The 17,739-nt window shown below is 42.5% G+C and overlaps 1 protein-coding gene across 3 annotated transcripts in view; it reads left to right on the top strand.

Annotated features, from left to right (window-relative positions):
* ASAP2 (ArfGAP with SH3 domain, ankyrin repeat and PH domain 2) overlaps positions 1–17,739 on the top strand; it is a 202,507-nt gene that overhangs the window by 96,698 nt on the left and 88,070 nt on the right. For all 3 annotated transcript variants that reach the window (XM_088476015.1, XM_088476013.1, XM_088476014.1), the window contains exons 4-6: positions 11,276–11,350; positions 11,814–11,863; positions 14,097–14,226. In XM_088476015.1, coding sequence (XP_088332141.1) covers positions 11,276–11,350; positions 11,814–11,863; positions 14,097–14,226 — 255 coding nt within the window. The remainder of the gene's footprint in view (positions 1–11,275; positions 11,351–11,813; positions 11,864–14,096; positions 14,227–17,739) is intronic.

Raw genomic sequence — 17,739 nt, 5'->3', positions numbered from 1 at the left:
TAGAAAGGGCTTTACGACTAGTATAAACATACCGTTCATGATCAATGGTATCATTAACAAGTGCCCTCCATTTGTGTATATCAGGAGGATCTGGAGCACACCAGGAACGGGCAATAATTATTTTTGCTAAAGTGGATAAGCCTAAAACATTTGTTCATGCTGGTTTAAATTGATCTATGCACCTACTCAGATGAATATAGTATATATTATTTCCCCTATAATAGTTGGTGTGCTGTGCCTCCAAATAATGCAGTTTATTGGCAGCTAAGGTACAATTGTGAGACGGACCCCACAGATAGAGTAACCTATCAAGCTTGTAGCTTAGCTTAAACCAAACAGAGGGGCTGGTCAGCGGATTGGTCATATCTTGGAAAGAAAAAAATAAAAGTTTTAAAAAATTCAAGTATTCACTATGGTGAACAAGTAAAACATCCATCACTAAACCCAGACAACAATCTCTAGGGGACTACAAGTCTCAGCATCTTGGTAGTTCCCAAGCAGCGGGAGCCTGTTGGTTGCCCAGCGCTGGTACAAACATATCAGACTGCTAGCCGGCTGTTTCCTGATGGCTGAGTATAGCAGTGACTCATGTCTGTTGGGACTGTGATCATGTCCTTCTGTTATAATTTACACACAACAGTGTAATAAAGAGGAGCATTGCTGGCTTCATTAATGAACATAGACAGCTTGGCTCTCTCTCACCTGACGTGTGGTGTTAGCTGAATGTGTAGACTGCCGCTGTTGTGTTCCTTTGAATAAGACAACATGGGAGCTCTCTCTTGCTGTCCTGCTTTCTTTATATAGTGCCATTCAGCATGTAAAGCTTTGAGTAATGTAGCAAATGGTTGTAAGCGGAACATTTCATTGTTCTGTGATTCTGAAAATCATGAAAGGCTGCTTGGCGAGCAATGAACATATAACGTCTTTGATCTTATCTATCATTTATAGACTTTCTGTATTTTTCAATATACAAGTCCGACTTCTTCAGTAACAGTACTGGCTGCAGTTACCACCAGGTATTTCCTACAGTACACTGATGGCAACTGCTAGTTGTAGGCTAATCAAGACACTGTAACCAGCATCTGAGCTCCTTTGCTTTACTAATGTAAAGTCTGTATACATAGTCATATATATCTTTTATTCATATATCACCCACAGTGTACAATATGCAGGTATTACATTATAAGGGAAAATCCAGAATATCAGGACAGCAAGTAACATGAAGAAATGAAAGTCTCAGCCCTAAAGAGCTTACAGTTTAAAAGGATTTTTGTATAAATTCAGACCAAGTATGGAGACTTTTATCTTTAATTATTTTCTTAAATACACTGTACAGCTACTAAATAAATGTACTGCATGTGCGGCAATCTCAGCATCATTTGTACAAAGCTGTGTGCGACCATTTCGGAGTGGTGGAGTACTCCCTACGGACTCTCTCCCCATAGGAATGAATGGGGACACGCTGATTGGTCAGTTTGTCGGCAGTACCCATGCTACAGTGCTGGTGCCAGCAAGCCTGCCAGGGCAAGATAGCACTTGTCAAACCACATGTGCCGGTATGCCCTGGCATCAATGGCCCACTGGCACTTGTAGTCCACCTATAAAAAAAAAAAAATGAAACAAATGATAGGACACAAACGACGTAGAGAAAATGATTTTATTAAATAAAGACTCCTCCAGAGACCCCCGCTTACCCATTTATTATCCAGGGTCTTGGCAATCCTGTACTGTATTCATGCACTTGGGCGTATTAGAAATTTAGTTTACGGAATGTTCACGTCTGAGATTGTTTACTTTACCGTCCGTACAGGATTGGCAGACAGTCGGGGCTTGCTGTATTCTAGTGCCGTCTCCATCCCCTGCTACTGTAGTACTGTAGTTTTCATCAGCGGAGCACTGGCCACCTAGCGGTTAAGCTGTGCAATGCATGGATTGGAACCTCCCGCGTCTAAGCGCGGCTTGGTCCCAAGTTCTGCATGCCACGGCGTCGTGAGCCACAGTGTATGAGGACACATCTGTATTACTTTTTTTTGCATGGGTAAAGTTTATTTGTGGGGCAGTCAGGTACTTGGCAGCGCAACATGCGCAAATTATAAGCTTATCTACATGATTGATAACGTTGCTTACTGGGGCACATAGGAGCTAGTTTGGAAGAGTTACGTTCAGAGTCAATACTGTGACATTTGAAATTACTGTTTGGATCCCACTCCAGTAGAATATAACAGTTGGATATGACCATCAAAAGTGACAGTGAGGCCACACTGTCTCCAGCATTGGTTGGAGGTGTGAGGTCACATGCAGTGCCATCTGTCTGGTGTTAGCTGCCACATGGAGTAAACTTCAATGCGTTTTCCTTAATACCTAGACAGATTGAGCTCTTTCCTGCAAGCTCTCAGGTTTTTATCACATATTTCTTCTTCCAGAGTCACTCCCATATCTGTTACCACTACCATTTAATGGGTTTCTCAAGTTACGGCTTGTGTGATAGAGTAGAGAGATTGCACCTTTATGCTTGGGGTTTTATTTACATTTGTTTAATTGTGGAACATTTTGTGATCAAGGATTCTTTGAAACATTTGTGGACAAATAGATACATTTGGAGATATTGATAGAACTTGACGCTCAGCATTAAACATTTCTATTGCAGCTGGCAAAATGATAGTGGAGTGTGGTCCACTTGAACATGGGATAAACCCGTGATACCTTTTGCTTTCCATATGGCAGCCATCTCACCACTTTCTCTCGAGGGGAAGATTTGGTGATCCAGTATAGGTAATTGTGATAAGGAGTGGTCTGACAGGGAGAGCCGTCCATTAATACCATCCCAATATGCTACGTCAGGGTGATGATGGAGAATTTTAGGTGAAATATTGAAAGGCATGTACACATCATGCAGTGCAACAAGTCTAATGTTGTCTTCTCTGTGCTGCTTTCTTTCCATGAGGAGAATATTAACTGTACACTGGACTAGTCACAATGCAAATGCACCACGGCAGCCTTAGTTTGAACATTGACGTAAAGGTTACGCTGACATATCTTCTGTTTAGAATGCCATGGTTTCCTGGTCAAAGCTGTGGTTCTTTACTACACCTGCCTGATCCTGCCCTAAGACTTTTCACAATAGACACACTTTGTTCTTCTGCAGAAGCCATCTCCATCTCTACAGTTATTTTAGCTACACAATGTAATTATAACTTGAAAAGTAAAGTAGGTACAGTAGTTGCAATGGGGCTTATTTGTAAAGTCAGTTAAATAAGGATTCCACCCAAGATTTTTATTTGGACAAAATACTTCCTTCACCCAACTTGTGAAACCATGGAGGACCCATTAGCAGTAGAGAAGCATATGCTTTAATGCGCCAGTGGTAGTTTCAGCTGCTGACTGTTCACTGACTGAACAAAATGGGAAATCTAATTGGTCAGAATATTATAGGCTGCTCACTTCTGGTTATTTAACTCCTTTATATGATATGATAGTCTCTTAGCTAAGCAATGTCTAGTGGAATGTGACCTGTAGGCAAGATGATTCATGGCACCACCCTAGGATAGGATCATGAAGAAATTTTTGATATTGAAGGATTTAATAAAGGCCCTTTTCTACTATTGCCTTGGGAATGCGGTCAAAATGCCGGTGGGCCTGGAAGCCTTCTGACGAAATTCCGGTATCTAAATCCTGACGCCCGTCTGGATCCCGATGCCGGAATCTAGACAGACTCCTTCCCGAAGGATGATAAACCGGGCAGTTTTAGCTATTAGCCGCGGGGGTGTGTGTGTGGGGGGTTGTTAGGTGGGGGAACTTAGGCTTAGGCACCACCCCAGGAAGGTTAGTTTTAGCGTGCTTTTAGGTGCCACCAGGTGGAGGTTAGGGTTAGGCACCACTAAGGGAGGGTTAGGGTACTTACCAGCCCCTGTCGGGATCCTGACAGTTCGAGCTTCCTGCGTCAGTATTTAGTCTGACGGCATTACATACTGATTCCTTGCCTTGGTGGTGGGAGTTGAATATGAGAGACTGAATGACAAAGTGAAGCTAGAGAATGGGAAAGGATTGAGGTCCTGGTTCAGCATGGATCGCATATCTGCTTATGCGCACGCAAGCCAGTTGCTAATATCAGAGGTGGTATGTTAATGTTTGCACTCACATTGCGATCGCAGCCTAACATAAAGACGCCCACTTTCCCTTACTCACATCCGTATACTTTGACAAAACATAGCTAAACAATTGGTAACATCGGACCTATATGCACAGTTAAGGCAGGTCAGAACTCACTCAAGAATTGCTTACTTCAGCGCATGATATGAGTCCTCAGGCAGCGTCTGGTATCACAGTGGCTAATTTATGCACGCCCATGCAATGGCGTTGAAACGCACTGGCACGCCTGCTCTCGCTCAACTCCACCCCCCTGTCACCACCCACAAATGGCACTTCCGGTCAATCACTCTGCCACAGGTATGCGTAGCCTCTGCTATCGCAGTTCTTATCGCAGTGGATAGTTTGCGCACTGCGATGCATGCGCCAAGCGCAACAATCGGCTGGTTGCGTACGTATAAGCAACTGCATTCCTTGCTGAATCAGGCCCTGAGTTATTAGGTCCACCTTTTAGACTGGGACTTGTATAGTCTACTCAAGTTGGATTATTGGCAAAGTCAAAATCAGTAACACTATCTGCAGTGAGATGTCCCATGTCTAGTGAGAGGGACAAGGAAGGAAGTTCAGACTGACTTTGGGAGGTCTGGGAGTCTTCTGTAGAGAGTGAGCATCCCCAAGGTGTGGAGCCTCTGTTGATTATTTGTAACTGCTAAGTATGTGTGGAGGAGTACAGCAAAAGAGTGATCTGTATAAAGAGATGATCAGGCCCATTATTCCAACAATTATGATGTAAACTGTACTATATACCTTTAGCATTAACAACTAGACTGTTTTTCATACTTTCACCCCACAGAGCCTGGGTATATGAATTAGTCAGGGGACAGGGGACAACACCTATACCTATATTGCACATGGATGAGAAAAGTGGCTGCACATCTCTTAGAGCTTACCCATAGTCTCACTCACTCACAACATGGTTTTCGCTTTTCACATTTTGTAGCTAAGGTCAAGTTTAAGTCCTTTTAAAGCATGATGACAGTCTTACATTAAAGTCTATCAAATCCCAATGGCATTCCCACTGACCCTGACATCTCTCTTTTTGTGTGTTGTACTTGGCAAGCAATGTAGTTACTGACAGGTGCAAACAGTAATTTACAGCACGCTGACTGCCCCACGTTGCATTCCTGCGGTGAAGCTAGTCCAGGGGTGGTAGGGAGCTGGGGGGTTGCTTGTTGAAATGTGTCTGCAAGCAATTTGAAGTAGCCAAGTGCGTTTTTGTATAAAGCTACAATATTGATGATGTTTTAATTCTGAAATGTGAAACTGTGAAAAAACAATGGCAGACATTAACTTTCCAGCCTCTTAGAAACTCCCTCTCACTATCGGTGGTGATAGGAAGCCCATCAGGTTCTTGCTGAAGTTACCAATTGGTCAGTCATTTTTCCGGTTCCGGGTGCGTCTGACCAAATCCTCTTAGTAGCAGCATATGAAGAATTGGATAATTTGCAGTCTGCTTTTTCTTATTTAAAAACATATGTACTTTTTTGCATGAATTACAATGCGCTTTACACTAGTTCATGCACAGCTAGTAGACAGAGTAATAGTCTCATTCTGATCTGTGTCTTGGGCTTAACTTCTTCAAAGCATTTATGAATGCCGAGTTTTTGTAAACCTGCAATCATTATACCTGTTGTCTGTTTTGAGTGTTATTTCAACATTGACCGTCCTTATTGGCGTAAGTATGTGAACCTGAAGCACAGTGGTGGGCAATAGACAGCCCATGGTCTTCACAAACCTTCACCTACGGCCCTTAGCTGGCTGATCCTGGTCCTAAAATGTGAAAGGGAGCCGCTGAATTCTGCATGGTATGACCTCTTGTGCACACAGCCGCAAGGTCACGCAGCTCAGCCAATCAGCATTCTGTATCCTGTGCTCTCCCTCCTACCTCTGCAGCTGTCAGTGTAGGTATTGTTAGAGTTCTGTCAGTGATTATGGAGCCTGTCAGGAGTGCCCGTGAGCAGCAGTATGTGGTCAGAGTGGTATATGAGGGGCATGTGTTAAGGTCTCTGCAATGTGGGGAAGTCCGAGTGAAGGTGTTTTGGAGTGCATGTGGTATCTGAGGGCCCATATGGGCTTTTGTTAGGTGAGTGCACATGGTAGTATTTTGTAAGAGTGGGCATACAGTGGAATTTAGGGGAAGTAACGGGATGTGCGTGTCAAATTTGTTTTGAAGCCATTTTTCTGTTCTTAAAATGCAAGGTAATGTGCATCCCATTTGAAGTTTGATATACTTTAAGGGCCGTTTGTACTGCCCTCCAAACGTCAAAAAGGGCATACATCTGGCCCTAACAGTACATCAGGTAGCCGATCACTACTCTAGGATAATAGGCCCTATTAATGCGTCATCAGGGCCCACTCCGCATGGTAAGTTGGTGGGATCCGATAGGGTGGTGTCAGGAAATCTCCCTAAAATTCATGAGTCTCCTGGAAATTCTGGGAGAGTAGGAGAGTATGGTTCTGTGAGTCAGATAATGCCTTTATTTAAAAATAAAAAGTTTGTTACAAGTTATCATTGTTTTGGTGACAACAGAAGCAAGGGTCAGGAAGAGCCAATATGTCTGTGCAGGTGACATTCAATCGTTTTATTATCCATTTAAATGTTACCAGCAATGTTACCTTTTCTTTTAAGCGCTAAGTAAATTGTTAAAGCCCCGTAAACTGCCGACACCAAGATGCAAAAGGTGCATTAGTAATACATTTCTTATACTTTTATTCACCTTAAAGCTGCTCTTAACTCATCAGTACTTACTTTGTTAATAATGCATTTGCTGCTTCATCACATGGAACGTACAAAAAGAGAGTGCACCATTTAAATGTGTTTGTCATGTTCTTAATAGGGCTTCAATTGGAGGACTGCTTAACACATGATACAGTTACATAGGCTGGCTTTTATGCATTTCTCATTTGCACTGGCAGCTATGAAAGTAAATGACAAACTGCCTCCAAATCTATTATGGAACTACGTCTCTGGTTTCCTTGTAATTCAGCCAGGAGTGTTACAAAACCCAGCACTTGTATAATATCCCTAGAATACTATTATCAGGTAAGGTGATGTATAATGGTCAAAGGGTTACTCAAACCATCGACCAGTAGCCAACCCACTAGCAATACATTACAGATAGAGTCTCCCATATCCAAAATGCTTGGGACCAGGGGTATTTTGGATAACGGAATATTCCGTATTTTGGAATAATTGCATATCATAATGAAATAACTTGGCAATGAGACCCAAATATACACACAGAATGCATTTTTGTGTTCTATACACCTAATACACAAAGCCTGCAGGTAATATAATATAATGCCCCTGTAGTAGTGCCCCCATATAATGCTTTTGTAGTAGTGCCCCCATATAATGCCCCTGTAGTAGTGCCCCCATAGTTATACCCCTGTAGTAGTGCCCCCATATAATGCCCCTGTAGTAGTGCCCTCATATAATGCCCCTGTAGTAGTGCCCCCATATAATGCCCCTGTAGTAGTGCCCCCATATAATGCCCCTGTAGTAGTGCAGACGAGAACTCCAGCCTCCGGCTAACGCAGCGCTGCAGGGAAGGAGCCGGTCGCCCGCTGGTAATAACATCTCAGCGGGTGTCCGGCTTAGAGCCTCCCTGCGGCACAGCCGGGCATGCATATGAATCATTCTATATTATAGAATGATTCATATGCATGCCCGGCTGTCCGTCCATTACCCCAAGGAATTTCATTTTTACCCCATGTGGGGTAATTTACCCCTGTTCCCTGACCACTGCCCTAGTTAAATCCCTAGTTTAAAATAGTTAAAACATGGGCAAATTTAAACTGATTTAGAAATAACACAACCATTTATTGGGGTTACAAAGTTTTGTAAAATGGAATCACAATTTTTGACGAGTTTCAGTCATTTTAAACTGCTGAGTGAGATTGCACTTCACTAGTTTCCCCCTTCCAGAGCTGGTAAATATGCACCTGGACAAACCATTTATGTTTTTGCTTTTGCAGGAAGGGGGGGAAAAAATAAAACATATCTTAATTTGACCCTGCATGTTTTGTCAAAGTGCAGAATTTAACCTTCTAGCTGGATTTACTCCGGATTCCAAATTAGGCCCTTAGTGGTTATTGCTCCCACGTGATCATATTATATATTGTGTCTGCAGTGCAGAAGCCGCTTGCTCTTTCTAAATGTTCCTATTCTCTTCTAAAGTCTTTTCCCTCAGCTGTCGGCTTCTGAATCTGTAATTCAATAATAAATAAGCATTTTAAATGGGCCACTACAACTCAAAGTGCATGTAATGTCAGATGCTGCAACTGTACAAAGGCATCTGAGCCAGAGATTTAATGCAAGCAGTTTTTTCCTGACCTGCCTGTGATTGATTAGTAGCAGAACTTACAGCATAAATCCCTTCTTAAGTAACAGACTTGCAGGCAGACATTTATTAAAAATCTCATCGAAGCTTCTGTATTGAATGACAGGTTGACATTGTGACGCACAGCGTGGAACACACGAGGTGGGGGACAGCATCACTAAAACGTATATTATGATGTCCACCGGTCATTCAGTTTATAAGCCCTTTAACTATTCTCTCTTTGTCGTAGGTTGCCTCATTGATACAATTCATATGTTTAGGGTGATTCATAAACTACTGTACTCTAGACGGATGATATTTCAAAAGCTCTTCGAAGAATCTGTATTGAATGACAGGTTGACATTGTGACGCACAGCGTGGAACACAAGAGGTGGGGGACAGCATCACTAAAACGTATGCTGTGATATCCACCGGTCATTCAGTATGTAGGGCTGATGAGATTTTTATTTTTTTTCACAAACATTTTATCAAGTTTTTTCAAAAAAGATTTAACAAAATATAGAATGATACAGTTTGCATAAAGTTGTTAGAGCTTGAATGATTGTGTCACAAGAAATGTAGCAGCGATAACAAACATTCCTTTGTTAAATAGTACAACAGAAAATTAAAACAAACAGACAAAAATATATTTATACCAAAAATATAAATAACAAAAAAGGGGGGTCATATTTAGGGACACGCAAGAGGGGGGGGGGGGGGACATTTCGTAATCACTTATATATCTTATACTTTCTACTTCTTTAGAAAAGTAAAACGTGAACAGTTGATCACACTTAAACTTTTAAGTATGAAAACATCTGGATATCTCCGATTATGAATCGGGAGGGGCTAGCTGTCTGTGTAGAAACCAGGTGGTGGGTTCAAATAATTTATATATTTATATATATATGTGTGTGTGTGTTTGGACTGACATATCTAAAGCTGCAATATAGTGTTCACATTTTTTATGAAATCTGTTTACACCCTTTTCTATATCCGGAATGGTAGCTCGTCTTTCAAAATAAATGATGCGAAGGAGAATATTTTTCAGCTCAGCCAGAGAGGTGTAGACCTCCTGAACCAGTATTTCAATATTAACTTTTTTGCAACAGTGAGAATAACGGGCTGATGAGATTTTTAAATAATACCTGTCTGAAGGTGAGTCTGCTGTTCATTCTGGTGGGGGAGGAATCCTTGGCGTAACCGTATTTAATTGAAGTTGAAAGAGAGCAGACCTCCACTTCTCTATTTGCGTGTGGTTGATTATAAGCCCTTTAACTATTCTCTCTTTGTCATAGGTTGCCTCATTGATACAATTCAAATGTTTAGGGTGATTCATAAACTACTGTACTCTAGAGGGATGATATACAAGTAAGCCACGCACTCATATTCAGTGATTGGCTTACTCTGTTTTTAGAACCTGCTAGAGCAGACACAGATTTTCCAAGTACCGACGAGAGACTGTTGCACCCTTTTTAGGGCTTAGCAGTTTAGGATAGAATTTTCCGCATATGAAGTACTATAGATAAACACTTACTGAAAAACTAATAGAGTTTGGCAGATTTATTAATCTCCTCACAAGGGACACTCTGCAAATAAGCCACTTATGTTCAGGAAATGTTATTTACATTGCAGACCTTTGAAACCACTTGGTTTTTAGACCATGATATTCTGCCCTGGCACAAGACCAGGTCATTCTTACAAAAAAAAACCAGTGGTGTTGCCTCATGGGCTACTATGTACAGTAATGCTGTTTCTCTGCAGTCTGATCTCCTGAATATCAGTGGCTCATTGGTAGATGTATAAAATGTCCTGGTGTAGAGGAATTGTGCTCAGTGTTATCATCAAGTCAGTAACCAATGCAGGTGAGTAATACCAAAAGGCTGACATGAAAACTGGTACATATCAACGAGAAGGTTCTCTAATTACTAGCAGCTAATTAGATTCTACTGGAGCAGAAAGTAGGGTAACTGGTATATATTCCATGTTGTAAAAATATACAACTCTTTCTCATCTATTGTTATCACTTAAAATAAATGCCCCCTCTTCGAAAACCTGTAGTGCAAATATGTGGATAAACTAAACCAATTACTTATAAATTTAATATAAACTCTAAAATTCTTAAGGCCCCCATACATGGTTCGATATACTGTAGCAGGCGATCCGATGGATTGGTACAATATCGCTGCTATATCGTATCGTGTGTGGGCATGATGTCAGCCAGTGCGCGCTCCCGTGGGATCGTACATCACACCTCCAGATCTTACTGCATGTTCACTTGATCTGGGGATGCGATGTACGATCCCATGCAACGCTATGCGGTTGGGAGAGGGTGGTGCCGCCGTATCGGACAATCGGCCACCCGATCGCTCCGTGTGTGGGGACCACCCGATATGTCGGCTGTTTGATTGCAAGGTGCATATCGCATCGTGTATGGGGTCGCCTTTACCCTTAAAAGCGGCATATAGATGTATTGGTGTTTTGTGCCTTTCTTATTACAGAGTGGTTTACAAAGATTGAAAAGAGACACAATTACAAAATAACAATTATGTGACATTTCCAGTTGACTCTTTGTTTGGATTGAAAGGTTGAATATTTTTATGTCTGGATCAAGCTCATCATGCTGATGGGGGCTGTATCTGGAGTTCTGGGGATCCCCTGCCTCACACTGCAGCACACTATGTGCCTAAATGTATATATGGCAAGGCATGCTGAGGGTTGTTGTTCCACAAAAGCTAATAAGCTACATGTTGACTTCTGTTATGCTATGCAGCAATGACTTCTTTGTATCTTTCTACTTTCTGCAGGTCCAGAACATGAACAATATTATAACATTCCCACTAGACAGTTTACTGAAAGGTGATCTGAAAGGAGTAAAAGGGGTAGGTGAGCTCAATTGCTGTAACGTCATGTGTAATTATATAATAATACATAATCTCCACTGCACTATATTATAATTTAATCCAATATAAAAGCCACACTGTGTAAATGTAAAGGTTACCAAGTGAGAACTGAACTCATGATATTTGTGAGATTCTCATATACTTCATGTTTTCTGGCTGTAATTACAGTAGTAGCAAATTTAATGTTAGTGATCTGCTATGGTGATTAAGAGTAGTAGCAAGCCCAATCCATATTTTTGGATTTCATAAAATTATTTTACATAAGATTCTGCTAAATACCCCGAACAAACAAAATTAAATCCCAGTTAAAAACACATAAAATTTCTTTATAAAGTTTCTATATTTGCCAGGAGTGCAAGAATGATTGTAGCTGCTATTACAGGTGTATGTTCTGTGAACTTGGTGGCACCTAATGATTTAGTTTGTTTGCTTTGTTTTCCAGGACTTGAAGAAGCCTTTTGATAAAGCATGGAAGGACTATGAAACAAAAGTGTAAGTTCTCTCCCAACTGTGTGCTCTGGGTGCGCGGGAAATGTGCACTCTCTCTAACTGTGTTGAGTTGTGAATGGATCAAGTACACACACTGCTTCTTAGCACCTAGTCCAATAAATTGAGCATAGACTAACTAGTGACAAGGGGCACTTCTGACAATTTAGTTGCAGACAGCTATACCATCTCTAACAGGTATTGACTATTGTATGTGATGTATTGGTACAGGTGAGTCATCTGCCGGATCGAGACCCTTGCAGCTGGCCATCTATATACATGGGTCTCTGCAATGTGGCCTTCTACCTGTCAGGAAAAAATGATAGGCTATCTGATGTCTTTGCTTGTTCATTAATGTTAATTACAACAGGTTTACAATCAAATTTAACTGTAACATATTTGTTGCTGGGGACCCAGCCGCACAGCCAAGATGGCCGCCACCGCATAAAGTCTTGTGCTCTGGCTCCATGAAAGGGAGATGTCTGCGCTATGCGTCTTATGTAGATTGAATGTGTGATGTAGCATGTACATTTTGAATGTCTGTTGTAGTCAGCTGTGCTACCAGGACAGTGTCTGGTAACTGCCGCACCAAAGAGTTGAGCCCCAACATGTGGTCTGTGATACCTCTCAACCAGCTCAAGGATTGTATCATCTGAACTTCCAAGAGCAGCTGTGATATTCCTAGTACCTTCACCTAGGAATCTTTTTAAAGCCATTTTATCGGAGCAAATAAACATCTTCCTGCTTTTAAACGACTGCATCTGCTTATATACTGTGGCTACAATATAAGCGCAAAAGCTGTCCGAAGGTTGAGCACAGTGTGTTCAAAGTCAGTCCCTCTCCGCTGCCAAGCGCAACACTGCTCCATAGGTCAGTTGGGAATATGCAGACAACAACTTGGAAGGGTTTCAACAGCATGATCACACTTACGCAAGAAGCAAGTGGTTCCAGGTGCTGGTGTAGGAGCCTGGTGGAGTAAGCGCTTTTAGGAACCTGATATGGTTGCAGCGAGGTACCCTGCTGTTACGCAGTGGGAGGAGTCAATCTAAGGTGGTTATTGACAGTGAGAGGGAATCCTTGTACCCTAGGAATGACGGCGCAATCACACTTATTCAAGTAATAGAGTAACCTCTTCGCAATCTGTACTGGCCAGCAGAATAAGGCCATCTGGTCAACTATTGTTTTCTTATGTGGAGTGTTTATAGCCAGTTTGTATGCTTTAAAGCTAAATTTCTACCTGGTCCTTTTCTCGGGGCCCATCCCTTTTTTTCTCAGCCGCACCCCCCCAAAACCAGTTATTGTTTCTTGTGATTTGTCCTCTCACTCACACGCCCCTTCACTGCCATTTTATGTTGGTTAACAAGGTACATTTTCCAGGTGTGTCTCACAAACCCTCTTTTTGTAGCCACTCCCAGCCGGCTGGGCACTAAAATATCTGGATGGGTGCACGGCTTGTAAAAAGGCAGGCCTGGTTAGGTGGCTTGTGAGTGCGACTTGGGCAGATTGTGGATACATTTTTAGTTATGATATTTTTCTTTACAATATTTGAAGAGATCACTTGCCTAATCCACTGACACATGAATCATAGTTTCATTTTCTATCTGCTCTCCCATCATAATGTGGGGTCTCGGCTGAGGAAAAGGGCTTCCTGCCCCCAAGATTCAAACTTGCAATTATGTTATCTTCATTCACTGTTTCTGGGTCCTATCACAATTTATGGTTTTGTGTTAAAACCCCTTAAGTGTCCATCAGACACTTCCCCCATATGTCCCTTAAATGCTTAACTAAAAAGCAAATACAATAATTGGACAGGACATCTTTTATTAATTCTCTTTGTTGCTGTTACTACTAGTGGGTCTTGAAAATGTTTTCATATAACACAAAGGGATTGATGATCAGACCAAGCTGAATCATGCTTAGAAAACAGTGTATTGTACACGCTTGCTCTGATGAGGTTCCTGACACTCTGTATGTGTCTGCACCAGTCCTCCAGTAGTCACCATACATCAGTTCTTAGTATTCCATTACACACCGTGGATGCAGCTGCTTTGTGGGCTGCAGCGATATTTATGGGACTGCAGTCTTATCCATTCACCAACACTAACAACACCACAGAGATCAGACACGATGTTCCTGGTATTGATGTGCTGAACCGCCTGCTCTGTCACACCTCTGTGCCTAGGTGTTATGGCCACAAGATTGTCACATGCCTGATCTATTTTATTTTTATTCTATTCAGGACTAAAATAGAGAAGGAGAAAAAGGAACACGCCAAGCTGCACGGGATGATTCGTACAGAAATCAGCGGCGCCGAGATCGCTGAGGAGATGGAGAAAGAAAGGCGATTATTCCAGCTACAGATGTGCGAGGTAAACGCAGCTGATTATTCCAGGACAATCCATATTATGGTAACAAAATGACTCTGGCCGTCTCTGGCGAGACAAGTGCAGGGCTAAATCATTATTAGTTGGGTAGATGTGGCATAGTTATCTCTGCAAAGCGTCCTCTTCCTTCCTGTAACTTCAGAGCAGCCAGATGAGCCCGATGTATTGTGAGGCTGTCGTTACCATCAAAGGAATGAAATGTTCCAGTTAGTGGTGACTCCAGTATTCTTCTCCACTCTCTCAGCGTTTGCATGTGTGCACAGTGTATATGACAAGTGTCTCATGGGCAGATTTATCTTTTCTAGCTATATGCTTCAGCAGTGCCAGTGAGACTAGATGTCACGTAAATAAAGTGCCTTATCATTGATAACATTTCTATTAGTTTATATACAGAAATATGCTAATGGTGCTTGTGTCAATGTTAGAGACTGCAAACCAATAGAAAGTTCCAGTTTGATGCCATGTGACTTAAAGAATACGGGCCTAATTCAGAGGTGATCGCGGTCGCTGCGATGCAGCCACGTGTGCATCTTCATGAAAATGACACAACCGATGGTCTTCCTACTAAGACGCCCACAGGCAGCGCCACTAATCCGTCTTTAGACGCACTATCGAAGCTTGCAGCAGCCCTACGGCAGGCGCTATTTCTCCGTCTGAACATGGGGTCCTGTGTCTTCGCTACTGCGTCTGACAGTGACATGCCCGCGTCTGCCTAACTGCCCCCCTGTTATCTCTCAGCAACGCCCCTTGAAACCCAGGGCTATTGTGTCCAAATTCGCTCTGCGTCTCCCGGGCGGGAAACATAGGGATGCATGTGCAGACCTAAAACGATATAGACACTGCGTTCACATATGAATCGGGCCCTAAATGTATTAGCATCATTTATCTAACAATGCAACTTTATAAATGACACATTAAAAATGTACTTTCAATTCCATTGCAATGCCTGTGATATTGTAAGCACAATGTAGATGTTGTTCAGTACCTAATAAAAGCCCATGGTGGGAAACGAGCTTATGAAATGTTATTTAGGCAGGAAATCTAGAGATCAGAACTAAATTAAATGTCATCACTGCTTTGTTTTTATTACCATTCAGTATCTTATGCTTTTAAACAACCTAACTCAAAAATACTGATTAAGAGTTAAGCTGGGTACTCCATGGCGCGACGGGCATTCGTTCCAACATCGAATTTCTTGTCAACAGTGATTGTGCGTCCACACTGGACAACTTTAATGAACGACATAACGATAACCTTTACGTCATTCACTAACAATGCACTGGCCGCTAGCGATATGTGTAACACATCAAACCTAGCGACCGCGGTAGCGCGCAGAAGTGTTCACACTGAGCGATGTTGGCGATATGACGTTACAAAACTGCATATCGGCCTAACATCGCTCCAGTGTGTACCTGGCTTAAAAAGAAAAATATCTGTTCTTTTATTACAGACAGCAAAATGTCTCTTTTCCAAGTATGGACAGGGGAATGTTATCTGTGGCGTATTAGTGTTTTTAGTTTCCAAAAAAGTAATTTTCCTCTGTTATGTGTACATTTTCATTGCTTAATTTTGAATCATCTGCTACACTCTGTGGGAAGGGGTATAGTGGCTTCTGGAAGTAGATTTTGGGTGATAAGTGCTATAATCTGCAGGGGTAAGGAGTCTATTCAGGTGTTTGGGTACTTTGCTTGTTTATCCTACAAACCCTTTCTGAGCAGAGTGGACCTTAATTGTAGACACCAGATAAAGCCAACCTAGGTTCAATTACATGTCACACTGGTGGGATATGTGGTTACACAGCAAAACAAGATTATTAATGTGGCCAAGGTGAATTTGGGTGCTGTACCATAACCTCGATCCATAATCCTGTAACAGACATTGTGATCTGTGCACTTTCTGCCCATGGACGTTAGACAGGTTTTGTTTCTATTGAGCAAGCCCAGTTTGGGATAAACTTTAGTTCCTGGCATCTAAAATTTATTCCAAATTAGGCTTGTGCTTTACACTAACCAGATAAGAGGCTTGGATCAAGACAAAAACAAAATATTTATATTACTAATGTCATTAGTAAATCGGGTGTAAAGCATTTTACAAGTTTAACTTTGGTCCCAAATACCATAAATACTGATTTATCAGAGTTCAGAAACAGGTTGAGATGAATAGGATTGCAATACATGTTTACGCACATAGAAAAAGGCAAGCTGCTTGTAGAGGAATGGTGCACTCAGTGAGGAAGTGTCAGCTGTGTGCATACAAATTTGTATCATCTACATACATATGCGTGGAGTTATAGGCTGCGTGCAAATCATTTCTAAATATAGAAAACCGAATTGGACCCAGAACTGAGCCTTGAGGAATCTCATAGTTAATATTTATGAGGCTAAAGCCAAAGACTGACACAGACTGGGACAAACAGGAGTGAAATCACGTGTTCCAATAACTAAGCACCAATCTCTACTCAACAGTACTGTCTAGTGTTATCAGTATCCAAAAGTCTTGCACAGTCTAGAAATCTTGCCCTAGGTACCATTCCACGCAGAGGATCTGATTCTAGGGATGGCCATCGATGATTCATAATTATCGATGGTTTATGGCCAATGCCGAATGCTTGTACCAACGATGGGGAAGAACCAGATGTGTTTTTTCTTTTTACTAGGTGTCGGGACACTGAGCATAGCTCCGCCCCCAACAACCATGAAGACCCGCCCCCATGTTCTAATTGACCCACTTGCCAGTTAGTAAAATAAACAGGGATGACCATCGGTTGGTGAAACCATCGATGGTCATCCATTGCATAGTTGGTAACCATCAATGGCCACTTCATGGACGGAGTTCGGTTAGCGCTACACAGCACAAACAAACAGCCGCCAGAGCCGGCAGCTGTGTGTTTGCTGTAATCAGCAGCCGCTGAGAGTCTGTCAGACTCTCATTGGCTGCTGCTGCTCCCACTGCGGAAGCCATCTTCCGGCTCCCGCAGTGGGTAATGGGAGAGACGTCGTCATGACGACGTCTCTCCCATAATGCAAAGCGGCCGGAGGAGCCGGTAGAAGCGTCGGGACCAGGAACGGGAGTTTCAGGTAAGTGTTTTTTTATTTTTTTATTAAGTCTCTCTCTACTGGGGGGGGGGACTACTGGGGGCACTACCAGGGGGGGGATTACTATGGGGGAACTACCAGGGGGGGATTACTACTGGGGGCACTACCAGAGGGGTGGATTACTACTGGGGGCACTACAAGGGGGTGGGACTACTACTACTGGGGGCACTACAAGGGGGGACTACTACTACTGGGGGAACTACAAGGGGAGACTACTACTACTGGGGGAACTACAAGGGGAGGGACTACTACTACTGGGGGCACTACAAAGGGGGGGACTACTACTACTGGGGGCACTACAAGGGGGGGGACTACTACTACTGGGGGCACTACAAGGGGGGGACTACTACTACTGGGGGCACTACAAGGGGGGCTACTACTGCGGGCACTACAAGGGGGTACT

This window comes from Taudactylus pleione, unplaced genomic scaffold (genome assembly GCF_031769625.1).
Source record: "Taudactylus pleione unplaced genomic scaffold, aTauple2 ptg000180l, whole genome shotgun sequence".
Taxonomy (NCBI): domain Eukaryota; kingdom Metazoa; phylum Chordata; class Amphibia; order Anura; family Myobatrachidae; genus Taudactylus; species Taudactylus pleione.
This window is presented reverse-complemented; position numbering and strand designations above follow the sequence as displayed.